Raw genomic sequence first — 26,419 nt, 5'->3', positions numbered from 1 at the left:
GGCCAGTCCAACAAAAATCAAAAAGGCTTGCATATTAAGCCCGGTTTATTCACCTGCCCAGCGCTCTTTCACAGTCCATTAGGATCCTTGCAGAAATGGCCTAACCCACTGAGCACCAATCTCCAGTGACTAGAGAAAATGTGTATGCCAAGGGCTCTGGAAGAAAACTGCAGAGTTAAGCAAGTCTTGGGAAAGAAGTGCCTTTATTTTCCCCTCTTCTATAGAGCCAATTTACATTTCATGTCCTTGGCTCTGGAGAGAATCATTATGTATTTCTGATACATGGAAGCTGAGCATTTGCACTAGTCAATCAATCAATCTGGAGGCCTTTTTTTAGAGGGAGAGAAAGAAAGAAGAAAGAAAAATAAAGAAAGAAGAAAGAAAGAAAGAAAGAAAGAAAGAAAGAAAGAAAGAAAGAAAGAGAAAGAAAGAGAAAGAAAGAAGGAAAGAAAAAGAAGGAAAGAAAGAAGAAAGAAAAAGAAGGAAAGAAAGAAGAAAGAAAAAGAAAGAGAAAAAGAATGAAAGAAAAAGAAAGAGACAGAAAGAAAGAAAAAGGAAGGAAGGAAGAAAAGAAGAAAAAAGTCAGAAAGAAGAGAGAAAAAGAAAGAGAGAAGGGAGGGAAGGAAGGAAGGAAGGAAGGAAGGAAGGAAGGAAGGAAAGAAGGAAGGAAGGAAGGAAGGAAGGAAAGGTAGGTGGAGGTAGGAATTTCAGGTTCTTGCAGTAGCAGTGGCTGATATAAGCTAGGAATAAAAAATGGGAATGCAAAGTTGAATATTAGTTCTGGTCTATCATGGTTCCACTTTATAGTAAATATAAATTTGCTGGTTTTAAAAGATAAGCTTCCACAGATTGTGGTCCATTCTTCTTAATCAATTGCTTTGCCACTTAGAAGCATGTCAAGTCATCATGCAGTGAAGTGACTTGTTAAGGGGATAGAAACAGCTTCTATGCATTTTCTGGAGCCATTTTGATCAGCAAAATGAAAGACTGTTGCCATTCTTACCTGTTAAAGCCAAGATGCCATGTACCTTTAGGGGGCACTTTGAAGGGACACATTGCTTAAACTATGATATATTCTACTGGATATAGACAAAAGCTTCACTTCAAGGAAGCATTTCAAAGAGATTATTTATTCTCATATCTGACAAACTGATACTCAGTTGCACAACTATATTCTCAGCATAAAACACAGCCAAGGAAGTTTGCAGCAGAAATTTGTTGAAAGACATTACTGACGCTTCTGTCTTTCCTTCCTTCCTTAATGATGGCATTTAATTTCTTTGTACAAGGTGCAATGAAAATAAAGTAAACTACGAAACTAAAGAAACTAGGCCTTGAATTTCCTTGGATAATTGTTCTTCATCTAAGATACTAGTAATTTAACAGCCATAGTGCCACAATAGTTAGAATGCAATATTGCAGGCTAATTCTGCTAACTGCCAGCAGTTTGATTCTGACTGTCTCAGGTTGACTCAGCCTTCCCTCATTCCGAAGTCAGTAAAATGAGGGCCCAATGTCAGGGTTCCCAGTAACACCCCCAACGAAAGAAGACTCCGAGGCTTGAAGTTCCTCAAAGTTCCATTTTATTAGTGGTGTCATATTGGCACATCTTGGAAAACCTGAATCTGAAAGCTTCCAGGTTTTCCCCACCCAAATAAAAGTCCAAGTCTCTGCCCAGCACCCCCATGTCCATCACATGGCCCAATCAGTCACCATCCCAACTGGAGATGCCTTCCCGGTGCAGGGCAAGACATCCTTGACTCTCTGAGAAAGGAATGTTATTTTGACTATATATCTCCCATACTCCATATAATCTCCCCCGTCATTTTCCCACAGCAGTAAATGTGGCAGGCCAGAAGGCCCAATGCAAAAGATGTCTTCCAGGCCTGACACTCATATTGTTGGGGGCAAGAGGCTGTCTTTGTAAACCACTTAGAGAGGGCTGTAAAGAACTATAAAGCGGTATATAACTGGTAACATTCATTTTTTTTTACTATCGGGTTCTGTGGCCGTGGCTTGGTGATGGGTTCCTGTGACTGAGTGGGTGTAGCCATTCATGGCCACACCCACTCAGTCACATGCCCCCACTACCACCAAGCCACACCCACAGAACCCGGTAGGAAAAAAATGTGTGTATGCGTCCATCCACAGCAGACCTGCTGTTCCTTTATGGTCCCCCCCTGCCCCCCTCCCTCCCTAGGTCTACCTTAAAGGGACAGGCTGCAGCAACTCTGATATGAACAGAGGAAGAAATGTTCGGATTGTGTGGGCAGGTCGAGCAGTCGGAAGGGGTGAGTGGTGACATGGCAACCAAGCGGGCATGGGGATTTTTGCTACTGATTTGGAGAACTGATGCCAATCGTCCCTGCCAGTTCGACCGAACCTGGCCAAACCAGGAGCATTTTACCCCTGGTATATAAGTACAAGAAGCACCATGGGTGGGAGATCAAGTCAATAGTTCTTTGAAAACGATGCTAGCCTGTATTAAAATCAACAGTCGGTGCAAATCATCTTTTAAAATTCTTGGCCAAATTTGTGAACTAAAAATAAATCCCCCCAATTCATTAATGGGAACATTATCCATCCACATCTTATTACACACCTATTGCAAAAGCTCAACAGGAGGAGTTCTCTTGATGTCTTATTTGGCTTGAGTAAAATGAATAGAAGCAAGCTGTTGTAGAGAGGAGCGGAGAATGAAAAACAAGATCTGGTCACAGGATCAGTAAATAACTAGAATTCCTCTCTGGGTGTATTTAAAACTTATGATAACATGTCACAAGCTCATAGATTTCAGGAAGGAGGTAAAAATTAATAGTACAGGTTGAAATTGTGTGTTGCTCTGTGTTTAAGGAAAATGCAATACAACTGGGAAACAGCATTGATCCAGATAGATAATAGATAGATATATTAAGTGGCTGAATGGCCATAAACCAAGCAGATAACAAAATCAGCAGAAACTATGCAATAATTAAGAGGAAGAATGCCATGCATGCAAGCGGAAAGTAGAGATATTGTGAATTATTCTAAACATAAAACTAAGGCCTGCATTTCCTAAAAGACAAAATAAAACAAACAACAAAAACCAGAACTTTTTTTGGTTCAGTTGTATTGTTCTTGTATTACAGTCCACAAGGCTGAAACTGAGCTAAATTACAAGATTTACATCATTACACACATCATTATTTTCTTTTCTGTCTCTTTCCCCTGTTAGGTTGCTTTTATTCTACAGTTCTGAGTAATCTTAATGAGTAATTAAGAAGCTGCCAATTACCTATGCAAATGAAGAGATGTACACTGGAAGGGGTTATTGCTAGAGGTGAAGCTCAAAAGAGGCCAAAATAAATCACTTCAGCTCTACAACAGATCCACACTTAAGGATTGCCTTCTACATCCAATGTCAGTCATAACTTATAACTTGGTGGATAATTAATATCTTCATCATACCGGAGGGAGGGAGGGAGGGAGGGAGGAAGGAAGGAAGGAAGGAATTGCAGCCATATTTACAGTTTATTCTGTGGTGACTATATACAGAATTTCTAACAATAATTGCATAGAAATGTATATTCTTAAGAAGCTATCAATGCCTTTACCACATCTCCATAGATCTATCAATCTCAACATTCATTTCTTTCTCACTTACCTGTCTCAAATAGTTACACCTTAGAAGCTTGGAGGATCAGTAATTAAATAAAATGCAAAATAAATGCACCCTATATTGTACCACAAATTGCTAGCATCACCCTTTAGAAGACACAAAATGAATGCTGTTGCCTTACTGTTGATCTCATTGCCTTTTTTCAGCTACAATTTTACTCTTCTTAACATTCACTGACTTTCTCCCAAACTGATTCTGGACAATACTATTGTCAACCAATTTCTAAATGAGATTAGTATGATACTGAATTAAACAAATTCTCCATTCAATGCACATAGACACCCAGAGAGAAGCATAAAGCCCTCTGGATGCTACATAAAAGAGGTTCTGCCTTGGCATTCATTACCATAATATTCAAATGTTATTGGACTTAATTGTGTTGAAATCTCTTTTCTTTCAGATGCAAAAAGCATGGATTAGGAGTCAACAGAAGAACTGGAAAACCCCAAAGAAGCAACAGCCTTGGAAATGTACTGCTGTATTAACTTGGTCTTTGTAAGTCCTGAAGACTATGTATCATATTTTTGGAGTAAAAGATGCACCAGAGTATAAGACACACCAAGATTTTGAAGAGGCAAGTTAAAAAAAAAGTTTATGCAATCAGCAGATCTCCCCAAAATGGCCTGTTTTTCATGAAAATGAGCCCGTTTTTTAAAAAAAGGGCATGAATAGCTTTTAGGAAGCTTGTACAGTGTTCCAGGGGAATGCTCCCCCCCCCAAGAAGCAAAAAGTGGCTCATTTTTTCATGAAAACAAGCCTGTTTTTTATCAAAAAGGGGAATGCATAGCCTTTAGGAGGCTTATAGAGTGGTCCTGGGGGTTGTGGGGGCAAAATTGAGCAAAAAAACCCAGCATGTTTCCTAAAGATTATGCATGGCCATTTTGGTGAAGGGGGCGAGATTTGGGGAGGCAAAAAATGTTGTGTTCAGTGTATATGATGCACCCAGATTTTCAGCCTCTTTTTTGAGGGAAAAGGGTGTGTCTTATACTCTGAAAAATACCGTAATTCACACCTACAGGGTCATATAATGTTAAAGCTTAAAAGCAATGACCAATTCAGAATGACAAAACAGGATCATAAATATCTTCTTTGATGGATTTGTTCAAGGTTCATTTCATCTAATGTCCTGCTTTAAAAGGCAGGTAGTCATGTGGGTCTGGACACTTATACATAGAGCGTAACAGTACTGAATTATGGCTACAGACAATTATGTTCTACATGGAATGGCTTAGATATGTCTATGTAGATAAATACTGTAGCTCACTTCTGAAATCTTCCTATGGGTTACCCAAAGCATGAGTATTCTGGAAAGGTCCTTTTTCTTGAGGGTACCCAAATATGAATATTTCATTGGAAAGTTAGAACATAGAATCATAGGGCTGGAAGCAGGGGTGAGCTTCAAAAATTTTAGCAAGGGATTCTCTGCCCAGTAGCTGGGTGAGCATGGCTCTGGTGGATGTGGCTTAGTCAGCATCCTGCATCATGATGTGAGGGGGGGTGTTTTTGCTCTCCCCAGGCTCCAGAGGTTTTCCTCGAGCCTCCAGGAGGGTGAAAACAGCCTCCCCAGGCTGCAGAGGCCTCTGGCCCCGTTTCTGGCCTTCCCAAACTTCTGGTAGGGTTGTTTTTTTTGCCCTCCCTGAGCCTCTGGGCATTCCCTGCACTTTACCCACATACAAAATGGGCCATGGGAGGGGAGGGGAGGGGCGGGATGGGTGGGGCAGGGTGGGAGGGGAGGTGCCAGCCAAGAATGGAATTTGGGGTTCTCCAAACTGGACAGAATCTTAGCTAGACGTTCTCTCGAACCCTTTTGAACCCTCCTCAGCCCACTTCTGGCTGGAAGGGACCTCAGAGGTCCAATACCCTGCTCAAGGCATGAGACCCTATAACATTCCAGTCTAATGGTTGCCCAGTGTATTTTTGAAGACCTCCAGTGATGGAGCATCTACAACTTCAGGAGAGAAACAATCCCACTGATTAATTGTTCTCACTGTAAAGGAGTTTTCACCGTCATTCTAGGTTGGATCTTGTCCTATCTTCTGGTGTTTTGAAGAACAAGTCAACTCCCTCTTCTCTATGACAACCCCTCAAATATTAGAAGACAGTTATCACATCTCCCCTAATCCTTCTCTTTGATAGGTATCTAGACATACTTAGCTCCCTCAACTGTTCATCATGTGATTTAACTTCCAGCCCTCTTACCGTCTTTGCTACTCTTCCCTGCACACTCTCTATGGCCTTAACATCCAGAAAGTGTGCAGGGAAGAGTAGTAAAAATTAAATGGCCCTTGCGTTATTCTTGCAATTTGAAAGTACTCTGTTATTTCAGGCACTTGTGTAGGGTGCTACTGCTGACAACAGCATCATTATTTAACCAAGATATCCGAAATACAAAATCTATAAGTACCAGAATATTAGCAAGCGCACAAACAACACTCCCACAATACAAGTGGGTAATCTTACATGAATAGCAAAATAATCTCGTTCATGTAAAATTCTAATTCAAGGAGATTTTTGAAAAATGGGTTTTGGATAATATCCCTGTTTTAAAAAAATAACTAGCTGATAATCGGGCATTGCCTGGGTATTTATTTGTCTTCATCCTGTATTAGACAGGAAAAGTCCTGAGTTTGTTGAAAATGTCTGGAACGAATGTAATTTTTAATGTTGGATTCCCCCCCCCCTACCAGAGGGAGCCCCTTTGTGGAGTACTGTGAAGCCATTACCATGTGCAGTATAAGCCATTTTATGGCAGTAGAGTAGAAGCCATTTTAAGGCACAACAGGCTGTATCTTAACAGAACACACACCCCGAGGGGTGTTGAGGGATGTGTTACCCCCCCACAGTATTTGTTTCCAGAGAGTAAGTCATCTGGGCACCAGGTTTGGTTGAAATTGCTTGAGGCATTTCAGAGTTATGCTGGAACACACACACACAGCCAGTGTGTGTGTGTGTGTGTGTGTGTGTATTGTCACGAGTCTGACTTGTGTGTGCCATAAAATCAATGGCACTTATTCTCAAGAACTTGCTGCCTTGTGTTGTGCCAGTTTCACGAGTGCTCTCTCCTTCCCACTGTTTGACAAGGTGAAAGTCTCCTTATGATGGATTGATAACTCTGCCCTCATTAAATCACCCCAGTCTCATCCAAGCTTACTCAATGGCATTTAGTCAATCTCTTGTGAACTGAAATGGGATTGTTCCCCAACTGTATATTTCCAAGGGCTTTTGTCTAGTCTGCTTCAATATTCTAGGCAATGCCATTTCTGCTAGTTCCCGTGAGATGAGTGGGCTTTCATACCTGAATAAGGATGGCAAGCGGGTTATCGTTTTGGAAGTGTCAAAGAAGCACACAATGACTTTAGACCAGGCTGGGCTCTACAGCTGAGCTATGAGAGCTAATTTATTGGAATCATGGAGTAAGCCGGAAACATGGAATTTGAACTGCCTTAAATTGAGTCAGATTATTTACTGCTTAGGACAATCTACCTATATCATAGATGTATCATCAAACACATATTTCCCTAAATTTTTGCATAATTTCCATGCCTCCAAATGTTGACCCTCCCAATTGAACTCTCTCTCTCTCTCTCTCTCTCTCTCTCTCTCTCTCTCTCTCTCTCTCTCTCTCTCTCTCTCTCTCTCTCTCTCTCTCTCTGTGTGTGTGTGTGTGTGTGTGTGTGTGTGTGTGTTCCAATATAACTCCGGAATGCCTGAAGCAATTTCGACCAAACTTGGTATTTAGATGACTTACTCTCTGTGGAAAAATACTGTGGGAGTAAGACACCTCTAACACCCCTCGGGTTGTGTGTTAGGTTAAGATACAGCCTGTTGTGTCTTAAAATGGCTTCTACCATTTTAAGTGGCTGGGCCCGCCGACCTGCCTGGCGCTATTCCGTCCTATATAATCACTGTTTTTTTGATGCACGGAAGGCATGCATGCTCACATTTTTGGTTCTGGGCGAACCAGTTGTTACAATATGTGATGCCCGTCTCTGGTCCCAAGGGAACATCTATCCTTGCAAAGTATAACTGAAATGAAACTGATGGCTTGTCAGGCCTTTGATATCAAACCAGGGGAAAAGATGAACTAGATCTGCCTGGCAAATAGAATAAGAATAATATCTGCTCGTAGACAGGTGTTATATACTCTAAATGGGGAAGGCTTTCACAATTAGGGACCATGGTGGTTTTGCAAATATGTTTGTTTCTTTCCAATTAAGTCGATTTATCACAGCCATTAATCAACGCAAATCATAAGTTTCAAAGATAAGATGGAAAAGGTTAAATAAAATAAGGGGATTAAGTTTAAAACAGAATGTTCGGCTAAAAGAAAATGTAAAGATAAAAGCTTCCATGTAAAACACAACCAATTTGGGCTAATGCAAGTATTTCTTGAAAGTCAATTTGGAGTGGTAGTTACAGCCACTACCCTGGAAAATTGAAGATTGTGAGTTCTAGTCCTGCCTTAGACCTGAAGCAGGTGAGGGACTGAGCCAGTTACATGCTTTTGATAGCACTGTAGGGGCAAGTCTTTCCTAGGGCTGTGTTGAGCATAACAAAGCTTTCATTATTCAGGGCAAGTATAGATTCGGTTCTAATAGGATATAATAATATAGCTATATTCCATAATAATATAGCATTATGCAATAGGCAGAAGGATCCCTGGATGTTCTTCTCATCAATTGAGGATGAAGTAGAATTTGAGAATAATGTGAAAGGGAGTAAGAAAGTCACCAACACCAATGGGGATATGAGCATGCTTGCTAACAGGAGACAAATCTTCCAATGACTTCGGTGTGGGATAACTTCAATAAAAGTCTGTAGAGATTGTCAGTCATCCAGGTCATGGTTGTCCCAAAGGTGCTTTTTCAGGAGGCAGCTGGACTTTCTTGTTTATTTTTTCTGTTGAAGACGTTTCTCTTGTCATCTAAGAAGCTTCTTCAACTCTGACAGGACAGTGGGGAATGGAAGGATTTAAATTCCTTGCAGACAGCTGGTCATTTTCATCCTTTTAGAGGGTGGTTGAAGCACTTGGAGTTTTATCTGTGTCCTCAAGATTATATGAGTAGCGCTCCTGGTTCCTGTAATCTGATTTCCCACCCTGGAAATCCATTCCTACTCCCACACCATTCAAAGGGTGTTCATCCCAAATTGTATAGCCAAATATCTGTAGAGATTAAAAATTTGCAGACTTCGGGAACCAGGAGCACCACTCAGGTGATCCTGAGGTCATAGATAAGCCTCCAGGTGCTTCAATGATCATCTAAAAGGATGCAAATGACCAGCAGTCTGCAAGGAATTTAAATCCTTCCATTCTCCACTATCCTGTCAGAGCTGAAGAAGCTTCTTGGTCCTTCTCTGGATACGCTTCAAGGTGCTAGTCGTCACTTATAAAGCCCTTCATGGTATTGGACCTGGGTACTTGAGAGACCGCCTGCTGCCAATTACCTCCCAAAGACCCATTAGATCACACAGGGTTGGCCTCCTCCGGGTTCCGTCTACCAGCCAATGCCATCTGGCTACTACCTGGGGGAGGGCCTTCTCTGTGGCAGCGCCGGCCCTTTGGAACGAACTCCCCGCCGAGATTCGGACCCTCACCTCTCTCCAGGCCTTCCGAAAAGCCGTTAAAACCTGGCTGTGTCGGCAGGCCTGGGGTTGATGAGTTCCCTTCCCCTCTCGATTGTGTGTCTGTTGGTTATTTTAAATGCTTGTATTTGTAGTTCTTGTGTTTCCCTTCCCCTCTTGGGTTTGTGAGCCGCCCTGAGTCCCGCTGGGAATAGGGCGGCATATAAATAATATGAAACCTAAACCTAAACCTAAACCTTCAGAAGAAGCTTCTTGGATGAGAAGCAAAATATCTTCAAGGAAAAATGAAGTCCAGTTGCTTTTTGAAAAAGCATCTTTGGGCCACAGTTAAGTTGTTTGTTTTGTTTCAGGCAGCAATAGGACTATGGGGCAGTTTTTGGGTGAAACGTCCAGAGATGTAGAGCTCCATTTTTTTTGGGGGGGGGGAGAACATTTCTGAGTTTAAAATTTAAAAAAGCAAAACTGTGTTAAGCAGGTTTTACACACCTATTAGTGGTGTGATCACAAAACCATTAGTGGTTCGCCTAAATTCAGCAGCAGGTCCTGAAGGGCATAAAAGTTGCTGAGGAACCACACATGACAATAGGTCAACTAGCCTTCTGTTGATGGAGTCTTTTCTGTCACCATGCCCAGAAGCGAGCTTCAGCTGTTGAATTTTGCTGTTGCTCTTTAATTGTGAAATGTGGATTCTCCGTGACCGAAAGAAACACTGAGCTAGCAATCTGCTAATGCTAATTGCTCGTAATGGAGCTTCACTTTAGAGAAGCAGAAAGGATGAAGAAAGAGCACAAGGAGGACACAAACGCCAATAGACGTCTGAGCCACAAAAGGCCATTAGACTGAGAAAGTAAGCATCTTGAAGGCTCAGCCTCTTGATTATCCCTGCATCCCTTCATCCTCCTCTTCCTGAAAGCAAGCGGGGGCCCTCAACCACCCAGCCCTCAAAGAAAGCATTTTGCTAAAATCATGTACCAGGTGGCACGCACTGAAAGCTTTTGCAGTAAGACTTCATTAGCCCCCAGTCAGCTAGATGACTTAACCAGCTAAACTTCCCCAGATGTGTCTGCAGATGCCCTTGTCTCCATTAGGGGTTAGCCACAAATGGAATCTGGAAGGAGACAGGGGGAAGCAAGTGAGAGAGAGAGAGAGAGAGAGAGAGGAGACACACTAATTTCAGCTGCGGCTGGTAAGAATGAGTGGTGCTATGAAAGTTATGAGCAGGATACTTCATAAATGGGAGTAATTTCCAGCCAGGGGGAAAAAAAAACCCTCATTCTTGTAATGTCATAGATTTAGTAAATGACTCTAGGTCAAAACCCCTGCAGCAGCCTTATCTGCTGCCATTCCATTTAGTGGTTTGAGTGAAGCCAGCATGATGTGTGCGAGGCAGCCAGCAAAACCTTCCCTCCATTTCGCAGCTGGACTGGAAAATGATTCTGTTGAGTTGCATCAAACGGACAAAACCCGTCTATTATTATTGGACCATTATTGTTATTTGCACGTTCCTGCTTCCTGCATCGGAGATGATTTAGCTAGAGAAACAGAGACACTGCTGCTTCTATCCGCACAGCAAAATTGATTCATTGTCTAACATGGATATTACAGATTAGACCTCCCCTTGCCGTGTTTCTCCTTTGTAAAACATAAGCGGGGGAAAAAGATACACTTTACTAGTTGACTTATGGACCAATTATCCGTCGACACGTGGTTACATTTCCTCAACACACTTAATTTGCTTAATTAAATATTTAGAGGGGCTTTTTTGCACTGTTTCCAAAGTTTCGGTTAGCTTCAACCTCAATCCTAGGAAGACAACACTGGCAAATCACTTCTGAAAATGTTGGGAAGAGTAACTTGAAGGCACCTTCTTTTCTGTGATTTACACTGTGTAAACCCAGCTTGTTTGGTTCTCTATGGAGCCTCTCAGTCATCCAGCTCAGGGTTGTCCCAAAGGTGCTTTTTCAAAAGGCATCTGGACTTGTTTTTCCTTGAAGACGTTTTGCTTCTCATCGAAGAAGAGAACTGGAGAAGCTTCTTGGATGAGAAGCTAAATATTTTCAAAGAAAAACAAAGTCTAGTTGCCTTTTGAAAAAGCATATTGTTCGGTTATTATTCAACATATTATACAAACTCAAACAAATATTAACATCACTGGAACTTAAGCGCTCACCTGTCATAGCTCAGCAAGGAACCCCACCTAATCCAGGACGCGAAATGCTATTTTATCAAAGTGTTGTTCCTTCAAGATACTACATTTCCAAGTCTCAATACATATTTTGCTTCTTGTTTCTCTCTGTTTTCATTCTTCCATATTATGGGACGTAAGCAGGGGTGGGTTTCAACCGGTTCGTGGCAGTCCCTGCGAACCGGTTGGTCGCCGAACCCGGAAGTAAGTAACTTCCGGGAACGGCGAAGGGCGCGCCCACCTGCCCACGGTCCTTACCCGGTTTTGACGAGTTCTGCACTTCCACGCATGCGCAGGATGCATACAGCGCCTGCGCGATCCTCCAGGAGCAGCTGGAGCGTTGCGCAGACGCTAGTACGCATGCGTGCACCGCGCACCTGCATGAGGACGTCGCCGGCCCTGTTCCAACTGAACCGGTTGGAACGGGGTGAGAAACCCACCCCTGGACGTAAGATCTATATTTCGATAGTAATTTGATATTTCCAAAGACTGTCGAGGGTGAACTTGCAATGCTCTAATTAAATGGTAGCTGGTGACCTTGAAAATGCCACAAATGGTTGCAGGGTAAATATCTGAATATTTCTGACTGCACCAATACAGCCTCAACTAGACACTGAAGCACAGCAACAGAAGTGGTAATTAAATTCTTAACATGCTCAACACTTCTTGACTTGGACATTTTAATAACCTTCAAGGGCCATGGCATCTCTCTGGAGGATGAGAGAACAGGCTCCTTTGCAATCAATATTAAACCTTAGAGTTTAATATTGCACTGGAGACAAATTCCATGGCCAAATAAAACATTCTGTCCTGTTGTTCTGTTCTGTTCCATTCCATTCCATTCGTGTTCCCGTTTCCATTCATTCCATTCCATTCCATTCGTGTTCCCGTTTCCATTCATTCCATTCCATTCCAACAACTCTAACATGCATTCAGACCTGAAAGCTCTACACATTTTGGAGGTGGTCTGGAAATTAATTCATGGGACACATAAAGTGTATCTCGAAGCCAGAGAAAAGCTATAAAGGCCCTGAAATTCTCCAACTATTTGAATCCGACTCTGAGCTAAATCCCCCCCCACAAAGCTCCACTCATATCTGTTTCCATTCTCCAAGACAATTTCCACTGCCTCCCCATGGCAATAAGAATAACAATAGAGATATTCAGAAGAAAGTTTTGAAACAGGCAGAACTGCATTTACGACCTCTGTGTTGGGGGGAGGGCGGAATCTAACTTCAACTGTTGGTTTGGTTTCATTCAGAGAATCAACACCGTTCAAACACTGAGATGCCTTCCACAGCCTATCATGGATTTCATTCAGACATTTGAATCAATCTGTCAAGTTGGGTGGATTTTAGTTTGGATTTCTGAATCAATTTTTCTTTCTTTCTGTGGGAGTAAAATCATCCAAATCTATTTGTAGGCATCTTATACAATTATACAATAGCAGAGTTGGAAGGGACCTTGGAGGTCTTCTAGTCCAATCCCCTGGCTAGGCAGGAAACTCTATACCATTTCAGACAAGTGATTATCCAACCTCTTCTTAAAGACTTCCAGTGTTGGAGCATTCACAACTTCTGGAGGCAAGCTGTTCCACTGATTAATTGTCCTAACTGTGAGGAAATTTCTCCTCTAAGTTGCTTCTCTCCTGGATTAGTTTCCACCCATTGCTTCTTGTTCTGCCCTCAGGTGCTTTGGAGAATAGCTTGACTCCCTCCTCTTTGTAGCAACCCCTGAGATATTGGAAGACTGCTATCATTTCTCCCCTAGTCCTTCTTTTCATTAAACTTGACATACCCAGTTCCTGCAACCGTTCCTCGTACCGTTCCTCATCTAGTTGAAGGCGTAAAGCTGGTTGAATTCAACTGCTTTTGAACCATGTCCCCAAAATGAAATTTCACTCGGCTATAATATCTTCCATTATTTCTTACACCAAGAGATGAAAGAGCGAATGGGGGGGGGGGGGGAGGAAGTTTTTATTTTCCCCCTAAATCAATTCATTGCATAAGTGAGCATTAAAGAAAGGTTGATGTGGATTGCATTATGGTTTTTTGGGGTGAATTGCCTATGCCTCTCGAAAATCCTGGTTATTTTATGAATTAATTCCAAAGTGGGTTTTTAATTGAGCTGCCAGCATCCTGATCATCAGATGTTCACTAGTTTAATGCCAGGAAAACATGTATGTCCAGGTGTGAGCCAGGCTAACATTTTGGTAAGCTGACTTTGAAATACATTCCTAGTGCCCTCTGCCACCAATGTACTAGCCTAGAAATTCATGGTGTGTCCATATCATGATTCGTCATCTTCTTGATTCATCAGGATTTTCCTAAAGCTAATGAACATCATTATGTTCACTTTCTGGTTTTTCCAAGAGTGGTATTTGGGGAGGACTCCCCTAAGTAGGATGAGCAAAAAGCCCCCACAAACACAGAATAGCTATCTCTCTCTTCTTTTTTTACAACCCTTTATTCCCTTAATTAGGGGTAGAGTCAAGGTGACTGGATCAGTGTTGGGATTCAGCCAGTTCACACTTATTCGGGAGAACCAGTTATTAACCTTTTAAGCAGTTCAGAGAACCAGTTGTTGGAAGAAATCTCCTTTTGTTTTTTTCCCCACTTTACAAGGCTAATCCTGTAAGGAAGACAGGAAGGAAACATTCTGGTGTTGTTTCTAGCCTCATATTTATTGCTCTGCTTACAAAAACTGCCTCTACGGTTAACCCTTATTACATGGTAACAGCTAAGGTGAAGTGCCCATCGACCTGAGTGATGGTTGGCCATTCCCATCCAGTCACATGACCGCTGAGCCACGCCTACCCAGCTGGTCATTAGGAGAGAGAACTGGTTGTTACATTATTTGAATCTCACCACTGGACTGGATGGACCTGAGCATTTACTGGCTGGATGCCCTTCCTGACACCACATGGAGTTCACAGCAGATACGTTTACTTTGCATCCTAGGAGATAAACATCTGCTACTACCTAGGATTGAACTCTCCACCTTCCAAGTGGGAAGCAAGCATCTTCACCACTAGGCCACCAATGCTGCTCAATAGCTGACTCATCTCAAGTTAAAGTAAACTAAATAGCCATTTCCCAGCAACATGTTTATTCCCCTCAAAACCCTTGAGGTTAAAACAAACCAATCAATAAATTCAATAAATCAAATCAATAATTCAGGGTAGCACTGAAAGATTTCCCTCATCCATTCCATGGCATTTGCACTGGGCATCCCAAAACTCAAGATTTTGGTAATGGTGTCAAAATGCACAAATAGAAAAAGGCCGCCAGGGCTGCATTGCAATTCTGTGTCATCTTTGCACCAATTCCTCCCATGGAGAGGGTCAACATTTTATCCTTCAACAAATCTATTGGGAAGATCATCCCAAGAACGCCAAGTCACCTTCCAAACATAGTAAGGATTTGAACCCAGATCTTATCCAAAATTCTTGAGCAGGGTGTTGGGCTAGACCTCCCCGGTCCCTTCCATAACCCACCTGTTATTCCTTCCCTTATACCTGTCTGGCTCCTACTGATCTTCTTGTAGGGGTTCATCTTTTCTCAGCTAACAGCTCTTGGTATGATGACGAGTGTATTTTTCTGCACATTAAGTCCACTCGTGTTGCTTTCCCCATAATACTTGTAATATATGAAGCCAATGCTGCAATTATTTTCAGATTATACTCTAATAATACCTGATAATTTGTTAGAAAATATTCATGAGGGTATTATACAGCTCTCTGACATTTAAAAAAAAATAACAATTCACAGTCCATTTTCCAAGCTTGGGCGCTGTCAAAGAAGGGCTTGCTAGAGCACTCCGCAATGCAAACAGGCACTTAATCTAGAAAAATGTCTCGTTTGATACAGATGAGTGCCAAGTTAGCGGACCAGATACATTCGACACGTCCCATTTTTTAAATCAAAAGTTATAACCGAGATCATTCTACATCTTTGTTCCAGTCACTTCTTTGCAAATATGTAAAAACTCAATTTTCCCCCCCTTCCCTGGAGGGGGAGAAAAAAAAATAGGCACACCAATAGATGTGTCTCTTCGGTCACCTGACTTAAAAATTGTTGCTTAGCCGCAGACGTTGATTCTCAAGACACCAACGGAATGGAAGTTTGATAAAGCATACATTTTGCATCTCATCTCCAAAAGAATTAATAAAAACTGAAGTGTTTATTCATGGAGTGACACAGGAGCCTAGTTAGCGGGGAGAACTGATAATCGAATAATGAGAAAGCCAAGAAAACAGCTGCTAAGGTACTCAAAGGGTATCACTTGGAAATACATCTTTGCAACCCACCCTTAGGGTTTTAGCAATAGCAATAGCAGTTAGACTTATGTACCTGCTTCATAGGACTTTCAGCCCTCTCTAAGCGGTTTACAGCATATTGCCGCCAACAACAATCCGGGTCCTCATTTTACCCCCCTCGGAAGGATGGAAGGCTGAGTCAACCCTGAGCCGGTGAGATTTGAACAGCCGAACTGCAGAACTGCAGTCAGCTAAAGTAGCCTGCAGTGCTGCATTTAACCACTGCGCCACCTCGGCTCTTCCCATTGTACTTTTTTTTCAACTGAATCAGAACATCAAAAAGGTGAGCATCACTGAGCCCAAACAAGAATCGATGGGAATTTTTCCTCCGCTCAATTAAGTTACTCTCTGACCAATACAAGAAAAGTGATTTTCTTCTTCCCAGTATGAGGAAGAAATCACTGGGTTCGAATTTGACTATAAAGTTATCTCAATCTATCCCCAGAATAGGGACACAGTGGGTCAGTGGCTAAGATGCTGAGCTTGTTGATCAGAAAGATCAGCAGTTTGGTGATTTAAATCCCCAGCGCCACGTAACAGTGTGAGCTCCCGTTACTTGTCCTAGCCTCTGCCAACCTAGCATTTCGAAAGCATGTAAAAATGCAAGTAGAAAAATAGGGACTACTTTGGTGGGAAGGTAACAGTGTTCCATGCGCCTTCTGCATTTAGTCATGCCAGCCACATGAACACGGAGATGTCTTCAGACAGCGCTGATTCTTCAGCTTTGAAATGGAATTGACCACTGCCCCCTAGAGTTGGGAACAACTAGCACATATGTGCGAGGGGAACCTTTACCTTTACCCTATCCTCAGAATGAAATTTACTGAAAATCTGAGATGCAGTTTGTGATTGTCATTGCTCAAAAATGCATTATATTATAGCAGGGGTTCCTACTATTTTTTTTTTGTCACCAACCTACTTTTAGTGAAATTTTATTGTACACATCTCCCCTAAAACAAATGTACAATGAAAATGACATAATGAAATATCTATGGAGATTCTCAGTCATTCAGGTCATTTCTGGTTTTTTTCTTTGAAGCTTTTCAGCTCTGAAGCTTCTTCTTCTTCAACTGAAGAAGAGGAGCAAAATATCTTCAAAGAAAAACCAGAAAGTCCAGTTGCTTCTTGAAAAAGCACCTTTGGGATATAATGAAATGTTGAGAAGGTGGATTTAGTATAACAACGTATCTAAAAGCTTTGTCACACCTCTCTGCATCCTGCCAACACCTGCCCAATGGAGCTACATCTCACAATTTGGGAAATCCTGTATCAGAAAGAACATGTTGGAATAAATATAAGTTTGATTTTCAAAAGTGTGGAAAATATAGACATAAAATATCAAGTCATAACAGGTAAATATTTTGAGTGCTGTCCCAAAGATGCTTTTTCTAAAATGCAACTGGACTCTTGGTTTTTTTTTTCCTATGAAAAGATTTTGTTTCTTATCCAAGAAGGAGAAGCAAAATGTTTTCCAAAGAAAAAAAGAAATACAAGGAAGTCCCAGATGCCTTTTGGAAAAAAACATCTTTGGGACAACCATGACCTGGATGATTGAGACTCTCCATAGCCATTTTGCATGTAAATTAAACTCAACAATAATTAATAATAGTTTTATTATACTAAGCAACGAGGTTTGTTGTAATTATGGTTTACTGGCTTGTTCTATACCTGTGTGATATGCAAACCTATGGCATGCATGCCCGAAGTGGCACAAGGAGCCATGTCACCTGGCAGGTGTGGCATCACCCATTCCTCTACCGGGTTTCTGGCATGCATGTGCACGCAATGGTTAGCTGGGCTTCATTTATGTGGCAGTGCTGGAAACTGGAAGAGCTGGTCTTCTGTTTTCCTGCGTGAGCATGTGCATATGTGCTCCAATAACCGGAAGACTAGCTGGCTGCCATGCATGTGTGTGCCAGAAACTGAAAGTTCATTTTTGGTGGCGCCCTGGGCAGCTCCTCTTCTGGATTTCGGCCGAGACGAGCATGCGAAGCAAGCATGCTCCCTTTTTGGCACTCAGTGCCGAAAAGGTCCACCATCACTGTTCTAGACACATCACAAAGCTATAAACTTTGGTTTGCCATGTGGGTTTATATATCAGGAGTAATCTAAGAAAGCCACTCGATGGGTTAAGCATGACACACGGACCTGATCTACAGTTGGATAAATCAACCTTTTCTTTGAAATAAGTCTATAGATCTGCCTATAACCAGTTTGCAGAAAGCTTAGTTGAGAAATCATTTCTTCTTGCACATTTTATTTTTTTGACTCCTGGAGTTGATCCACGCTATGGAACCAACAACTGAACCTCTTGAAGTTTTGAGAAAGAAGTTGGGGAAAAGAAGTGTGCAAAACTTCCAATCACACAGACAATTTTGGCACAAACAAGTTGTAATTTTCCTCTGTGGCCTTCAACCTATCTTGAGAAACTCCGTGTTCCCTTTGAGTTATTGGAAATGGTACATCTTTGTTCCAAAATATTAAGGCCTCAGTCTCTGATAGCATGGCAGTGCAGTTGGGGTGATTCACCCACTAGAATGGATGGTAGTTTGGAGAATTTTCTGTTCCTTCCCCATTGCAGCTTAATTGCTTTAATTGCCACCATTCCAGGAAGTTAACATTATTTGATTGCTATATTTTTAAATAAATTGTACAAGATGTACTTAGGGATTTCATAGACTTGAGGGAAAAGGCAGGTTTTTGTTTTTTAAAAAAAGATGAATCAAAGCATCTGGAATGTGGCTGTATTGTGGAAAGAGCCTTAAACAAGCAGAGCCTTGAAACAAGAAATTCATTTAGTCAAGGTCAGACAGAGAAGGACTGACCTAAGAACCACAGAACAGTTAAGAGTTTGGCTAAGAATAAAAGAATCTTTCCTTAAGACTGATTCATTTTGACTGCTAAGGCTCCCAAGCATAGGTCTGTCTTCCCAATTCCTATCAGATTTATCTGTTTAGAGGGGGCGCGATGGCCCAGCAGTTAAAGACACTGAGCTTGTCAGCTGGAAAGCTGACTGCCTGGGTTCGAGACCCAAGCATTGTATGATGGGTGAGCTCCCGTTCCTTGCTCCAGCTCCTGTTCAGCTAGCAGTTTGAAAGCATGCAAATGCAGGTAGATAAATAGGTACCACTTTGGTGGGAAGATAAGAAGAAAGTTCTGTGAGACTCAGTGTACAGTCATGCTGGCCACATGACCACGGAAAGTGTCTTTGGATAATGCTGAGTCCCTTGGCTCAGAAACTGAATGAGTACCACTCCTTAGAGTCAGATATGACTGGACAGACGAAACCTTGACCTTGATGTTTGCATGTTTAACTTGCTTTTGTATTTTCCTTTTTTGTATTTTCCCAGAGATGCCAAGAACTGAACCCAAGTGTTCAAATGGTTCTTTTACCATTGGCTTGGGTGTGGCTTGCTCAATGTCACAAAATATGGCCTAGAAAAGGAAAAGGCATAAAAGAACTAGCATGGAGCAGCCAGGAAGAGAAAAAGGCTCTGTGTGTGTGTGTGTGTGTGAGAGAGAGAGAGAGAGAGGGAGGGAGGGAGGGAGGGAGGGAGGGAGAGAGAGAGAGAGAGAGAGAGAGAGAGAGAGAGAGCACTGCATAGAGTCCTGAAGTGCATCTAGTCATTTTATTTTGGATGAAGTCCTTTAGATTGAGCACAATGACACGTATTATGTTTCAGAGATGATAGCATCATTCTCTACAAAGGAAATGGAAGTGTGTAGACTGATCCTAGCGGCATTTCTAAATAAATGCAGTCTGTTGGATTCCCCGTATATCCCAGGACCTAATCTGGAGCATGATGCTGAGCTTCACTGTTAATCCATACCCAACTCCCGGTCACTTTGTTCTCATCAAATATCTGCTCCCTCCCCCCCTCCAGTCCCCCGAGTCAAAATCCACTCACTGTTGTAGCTGCCATGGTTGTTATTCTCTGCTGCTGCCACGTTCTGCTGTAATAGCCCTTCGGACGCGTCACTTCCTGACAGTGAATGGGTGAAGACAAGGAGAAATTGGGGAGGAGGGAAATAAACAGAGAAGAAAAGCAGGGAGGGAAGATGAGGGGGACATGAAGGGATGAAGCAGGGGACAAGAAGGGAAAGGGTGTATCTTTAACTCCATCGTTTGTCTGGCTGCAACATTCCAACAGCTTAATGCATACTTTTTTCAGGTTTGTATATAGTTGCCTAAGGCGAGTATGATTTTTTTTCTCCTCCAGGTGACCAATCTGTAATGAAACCTTTACAAAAGCCAGTAACCATAACAGTTGCAGAGTTGGAAGAGGCCTTGGAAGTCATCTAGTCCAACCTCCTGCTCTCGCAGGAGACCTATACTATTTCTGATAAATGGCACTCCAGGGTCTTCTCAAAAGTCTCCAATGATGGGGCATCTACAACTTCCAAAGCCAATTTGTCCTCACTGTTAGGAATTTTCTCCTTAATTCAAGGTTGCTTCTCTCTCTTTGTTTCCTGTCCTGCCTACGGGTGCTTTGGTACATAAGTTGCCTCCCTTTTCCTTGTGACAGCCCTTCAAGTATTGGGAGACTGCTATCATGCCTGGTCCTTCTTTTCACTAGACTAGGTATCTTTTGCCCTTTCCTTCTAGGCCAGGGGTGTCAAACTTGATTTCATTGAGGGATTTCATCAGAGTTGTGTTTGACCATGGGGGGCCATTGTGGGCTGGGCCAGTGTGGGTGTGGCCAGCTCAACATCACTCGTGTTGGGGTGGTGGCCTGAACACTCTACCAGTGAAACGGGCTCCTGAGCTCCGTTTTCAGCTGCGACTGCCTCTTGCAATCCTCAGCCAGTGAAAACGGAGCTCAGGAGGGCCACCCGCAGAGACACTGAGGGCTGGTCCTTCGCTGTTTTCAGGGTGACCCCACAGGCCAGATCTAATCACCCTATGGGGAGAATCCAGCCTACGGGTCTTGAGTTTGACACCCCTGTTCTAGGTCATTGAACCTACAAGCACAAGCTGTTAGGCTAATGATACACATGAGTGCATTGACTAGCATAATGTTATTTGTGGTCAGGATCCATGATCATCAGTCTTCCTACTGAAATAGTCTGAAATAAGTGTCCTATCAGAAAAAGCCATCTGAAAACGTTGCCATTTTTTTGCCACTCTAAAAACAAAGGCTTCATATAATCATAGCATTCATTCATGCTTTATACGAACAATTTCCCCATGCTCTTTATTATTTCATGAATTCTAATTGAACTAGAGGAATCCCTAAAATTCTAAAATGCACATTTTTAATGTGTTTGTAATCCATCTTTATTACTTTTACAAATAATTCAAGGTGACAAACATATTCAACATGCCCTCTTCCTCCTATTGTCCTTAAAAATATGGGCTGGGCAGAGAAAGAGGGACTGGCCCAAGGTCACCCAGGTGGCTTTCGTGGCTAAGGCACGAAATTTGAACTCATTGTCAACCATCCCAACTTGGTCAATTACAAAAGGAAGCCTGTCATCCCTATACTTTTAGTCAAAAGTATAGAATAGAGTAGAGTAGAGTAGAGTAGAGTAGAGTAGAATAGAATAGAATAGAATAGAATAGAATAGAATAGAATAGAATAGAATAGAATAGAATAGAATAGAATAGAATAGAATAGAATAGAATAGAATAGAATAACAGTTGGAAGGGACCTTGGAGATTTTCTAGTTCAACCCCCTGCTTAGGCAAGAAACCCTACATACTTCAGACAAATGGTTATCCAACATCTTCTTAAAGACTTCCAGTGTTGGAGCATTCATAACTTCGGGAGGCAAGTTGTTCCACTGATTAATTGTTCTAACTATCAGGACATTTCTCCTTAGTTCTAAGTTGCTTCGCTTCTTGATTAGCTTCCACCCATTGTCCTGCCCTCAGCACTTTGGAAAATAGCTTGACTCCCTCTTCTTTGTGGCAGCCCCCGAAATATCGGAACATTGCTATCCTGTCTCCCCTAGTCCTTCTTTTCATTAAACTAGACATACCCAGTTCCTGAAACCATTCCTCATGTTTTAATCTCCAGTCCACTAATCATCTTTGTTGCTCTTCTCTGCACTCTTTCTAGAGTATCAACATCTTTTTTACATTGTGATGACCAAAACTGAATGCAATATTCCAAGTGTGGCCTTACCAAGGCATTATAAAGTGGTATTAACACTTCAGGTGATCTTGATTCTCTCCTTTACTTTACTAAAGTCAAGTGGTTACAGAAGAAGCAAAGCTGGATGTGGGGGTTTTGTATCCAAAGCATATTATTAATTTTCACTTGTTCCCACTTTCTCCCACCTTCCCCCATGGTTATCAAAGAGTGCCCAATTAGATGCTAACAAATTGCTTGGGTAACAGTCCCTGTCTTTGTGGGCTGGATGGTTCTGCATTCCTTACCATGACCTTGGAACGGATGCAGTTTTCATGGGACAACAACACAATGCATAGTGTCAATTCCTCATACTAACCCTCTCCTTGTCCCACCCTGCCGATCTCCCTCTCCCATGGCATACGGCAGGCTACCAGCAGGCAATGTGTCAATGTGTATGAGAATGTTGACATTCCTGGTCTCCCTGGTGCTTTAACCACTACACCAAAGGGGCTTTCTACCCACAATGAAACAGGTGCACAGGCCACTCCTTCCAACGTTTCCATTTCTTTGCCTCTTTTCTTTGTGAATCCTCGATAAAACGCTTCCTCCCAAAGATCACGCCACATTTTCTCTAATGCAAGTTTCCACATCAGTAAAAAAAACAACAACCCACCACACACACTTTTGAGTGACAGTATCTGCAGTCATATTGAGATTGCTTTGTTGACGCTACTGTAACAATGCTCTCGCCTGTAACACTCGGGGAAGATACAAAAGGAAGCAAAGTACTAAATCTGGAAATGACAAAAAAGGAGTAGGGGAATTGTAACAATTGGTCCCCGTCTGGAAGTAAATAAATCAAGTATCTCAGAACTCTGCAATCTAAAAATTGCAAGTGACAATTTCCTGTTCTTTACCCAAATGCTTGCTGGAAGCTTTCCCTAACAAAAGGAGGAGATGCATACAACCTTCGCCTCAATATTGTTAATGGAAATACCCCCGAGAAACATTTCTGAAAGGTAACTTTCACTGCTGCCATCCTTTGTCATAGAAATGTTCACAGCATCCACTTCTTAAAAATGAAACTACCCCTTTCCGGATGCAAATTACAATAACTCACTCATTTTCCGAACCCATCTCTCAGACATAAAGTACACTTGGAAAAGCTTGTTTAGTGCAACCTTGGCTAAAGGTTGTGAAGTCTGTTTTGGTGATTGTCACAAATCTTCTCCCATAGAAAGCTGTGTTGGATTTCTTTAGCATCACTACCAACCGTAGTCATTGTAGTGATTTTGTTAGGGATCCCATTGTGGGAAGTTAGCACCCACCCTTCTCCCAGGAAAAGGAAATATTTTAGGATAATATTAAAAGGACAGAATATTTTCCCTAAAAGGGAGGCAGCCCCCCCCCCTGTCAATGGGCCATTAAGTCCCGAGCCAGTCTATTCTACATAACAAAGATCTACCTCCTTCAAGCAGAACATTAGGAGGAATTGCTCAAAGTTCTTTCATTACATCATCACCCAGAAAGGCTCAACCAAGCCTGGGACACAGACAACCTACAAAGTTATCCCTGCATGGCCTCATGGGAGTCTGACAACCAATCAGAATATAAGCTCAAATTCAAAAGCCCAGAGAGGGCATAAAACCCAGGCACTCTCACCATCTCTTTCCTTTTTGCCCAGGACCTCAAGCCATGTGGTCCTGTCCACCATTAAACCATCTTTCCAAACAGCCACCATTGTTTTCAGTGTCTTTCTCCCCACTTGGAACTGAACCCAGATGGACATTTCTTCCAACACCATAGAAGAGAAAGAAAAATCTAGTGTTTTTCTGGGGGTGTGTGAGACCTGATTTATTGTTCAACAAAAGGTAGAATTTAAGACCCAAAACGATTTGGGGTTATGACTTGGGGTTAACCAATTTCGTTGTATTTAAGTACAATGACAATAAAGATTATACTTATACTTATTTGGAGATGCTGCAAGATGCTGTTCAAAGACAATACAGGCAGTCCTCAATTTACAAGGACAATTGAGGCCAGAACTTCCATTGTTAAGCAAGGCAGTTGTTAAGTGAGTCACAGCCAATTTTACCACCTTTTTTGCCATAGTTGCTAAGCAAACATCTCACTGTTGTTAAATTAATAACACGGTTGTTAAACAAATCTAAATTCCCCCTTTGATGTTGCTCGTCAAAAGCCTCCTGGAACAGTTGCAAGTGGTGAACACATGACGCCAGAAAACATCATAAATACATGCCAATTGCCAAGCACTCAAATTTTGATCACAACATTATGGGGATAGCAATAGCACTTAGACTTATATACCGCTTCATAGTGCTTTTACAGCCCTCTCTAAGTGGTTTACAGAGTCAGCTTATTGCCCCCCAACAATCTGGGTTCCCATTTTACCCACCTCGGAAGAATGGAAGGCTGAGTCAACGTTGAGCCGGTGAGATTTGAACTGCCGAACTGCAGCTAGCAGTCAGCTGAAGTAGCCTGCAGTACTGCACTCTAACCACTGTGCCACCTTGGCTCAGGATGTTGCAACGGTCAAAATAGCAATAGCCCTTGGACTTATATAGCGCTTAAACTTTACAACCCTCTCTAAGCGGTTTGCAGAATCAGCACATTGCTCCCAAGTATCAGGGTCCTCATTTTACCGACCTTGGAAAGATAGAAGATTGCGTTAACCTTGAGCTGGTCGGAATCAAACCCCTGGCAGTCAGCAGAATTAGCCTGCAATGCTGCATTCTAATCACTGCGCCACCATGGCTCATAAGTGCAAGTACTGGTTGTGAATTCCTTTTTCAACTGCCATCATAACTTTGAATGGTTGCTAAGCGAATGATTGTAAGTTGGGGATTACCTATGACCTTTTTTTTAAAAAAAAATCCTTCGCAATTTTGGAACCTCATGCAGGAAAACTGATTCTGAGAATGGCATGTCAGTGCCCGCTGGTGTTTTAACTTTAGGAGGGGGAAATGATTGCTCTACTTTTTGAATGTATTTCCTTGTATTCTAGTTACAGACTGTCTGATATGAAAAATCTCGCAGCCGGTAATAGGGCATTATGTACAAACAAATCCCGAGCAAGGAAAGCAATCACAAACTTGAAAGCCAAGGTGGGGAGAACAACCAATATAATAAAGAATAATGCTAATCTAATCTAACACGTTGAGATGAAAGAGTGATTCCTCCCCTGGCACCTACTTTGTCCCCATGCAAATAGCTCAGGGAGATGGCAATCCAGGGTTTGATTTACAACTCACTTTGAATAAATAGGAAGAAACAAGGATAGCTTTTGACTATATGAAAAAGCCGTGGATCTCATACATTTTCCTTGAACAGATAGGTGAGGGAATATAGAAGCAGAGGGAGAGAGGTGGATTTTTATTTTTATTTTGTTTCTTTTGCATTCTCCATCCTGTAGGAGGCAAAACATTGTTCTGTAGGGTTTAACAAATCAATCCAAAGTTTAAGGTTTTGCAATGTTGGATCAATTGGAAAGGATTAGAGAGCAGGGGAAATAATGTGTTTAGGTCAGTTATTGTTCCCTTAAAATCAGCACAGAGACCATGATTTTTTTAAATGTTTATTATTTATTGCATGTAATAAATAATTCCTCTCCCTGCTAGCCTTTTAACAAGCTTGTGCTATAGGTTTTAATTTCAGGAGAGTGCAGCTGCCACAATCTTAACTTCACAAACTTTGTGACTGGACTGGTAGTTCTGCAAAAAAATGGTAAGCAATAGCAATAGCAGTTAGACTTATATACCGCTTCATAGGGCTTTCAGCCCTCTCTAAGCGATTTACAGAGTCAGCATATTGCCCCCAACAACAATCCGGGTCCTCATTTTACCCACCTCGGAAGGATGGAAGGCTGAGTCAATCTTGAGCCGGTGAGATTTGAACAGCCAAACTGCAGAACTGCAGTCAGCTGAAGTAGCCTGCAGTGCTGCACTCTAACCACTGCGTCACCTAACCACCTAAGCTAGGTTTATAAAACCAGCTTGTAAGTGGTTAGAGTGCAGTACTGCAGGCTACTTCAGCTGACTCCTAGCTGCACTTCAGCAGTTCAAATCTCACTGGCTCAAGGTTGACTCTGCCTTCCATCCTTCCAAGGTGGATCAAATGAGGAGCCAGATTGTTGGGGGAAATAGGCTGACTCTGTAAACCACTTAGAGAGGGCTGGAAAGCACTACGAGGCGGTATATAAGTCTAAGTGCTATTGCTATTTAAGAAAAGGGATCTTGCTTTCTGATTTCATTCTAGGGAGAAGAAAATGATAAAGGAATTCTCATTCTTACGAGTATTTAATTAGCCAAGTGTGTAAGTATCTTGTTTTTCATTATGGAATCCTCTGTCCATGAGCCTGCAGACTCCCTGGCTTATCTCCAAAAGATCGTAAAAAGGGGCTAAGTTCACTTAATAAATGCCTGGCTTAGCAGTGGAAATGTTGGACTCAACTGTGGTCATAAAATGAGGATGACCTGTTCTGTCTATAATATCTGAATATATCTATTATTGAAAATAGATGTGGTAGTGCAGTGGTTAAAATGCAGTACTGCAGGATACTTCTGCTGACTGCCAGCTGC

The 26,419-nt window shown here is 42.0% G+C and overlaps 1 protein-coding gene across 3 annotated transcripts in view; it reads right to left on the bottom strand.

Annotated features, from left to right (window-relative positions):
- The window catches only part of NTRK3 (neurotrophic receptor tyrosine kinase 3), a 460,883-nt gene that overhangs the window by 19,300 nt on the left and 415,164 nt on the right, over window positions 1–26,419 (bottom strand). For 2 of the 3 annotated variants that reach the window (XM_087704304.1, XM_087704303.1), the window contains one exon: window positions 19,653–19,727. The exons of the other annotated variant lie outside the window; for it this stretch is intronic. In XM_087704304.1, the coding sequence (XP_087560430.1) occupies window positions 19,653–19,727 (75 nt within the window). The remainder of the gene's footprint in view (window positions 1–19,652; window positions 19,728–26,419) is intronic. 3 annotated transcript variants of the gene reach the window in all.

Source organism: Thamnophis sirtalis, unplaced genomic scaffold, assembly GCF_051295495.1.
Source record: "Thamnophis sirtalis isolate CommonGarterSnake01/CBP01778 unplaced genomic scaffold, rThaSir2_p1.2 scaffold_2, whole genome shotgun sequence".
In the NCBI taxonomy this organism is placed as follows: Eukaryota; Metazoa; Chordata; class Lepidosauria; order Squamata; family Natricidae; genus Thamnophis; species Thamnophis sirtalis.
Note: the sequence above shows the minus strand (reverse complement) of the source record. Positions and strands in the feature narration are given on the sequence as shown.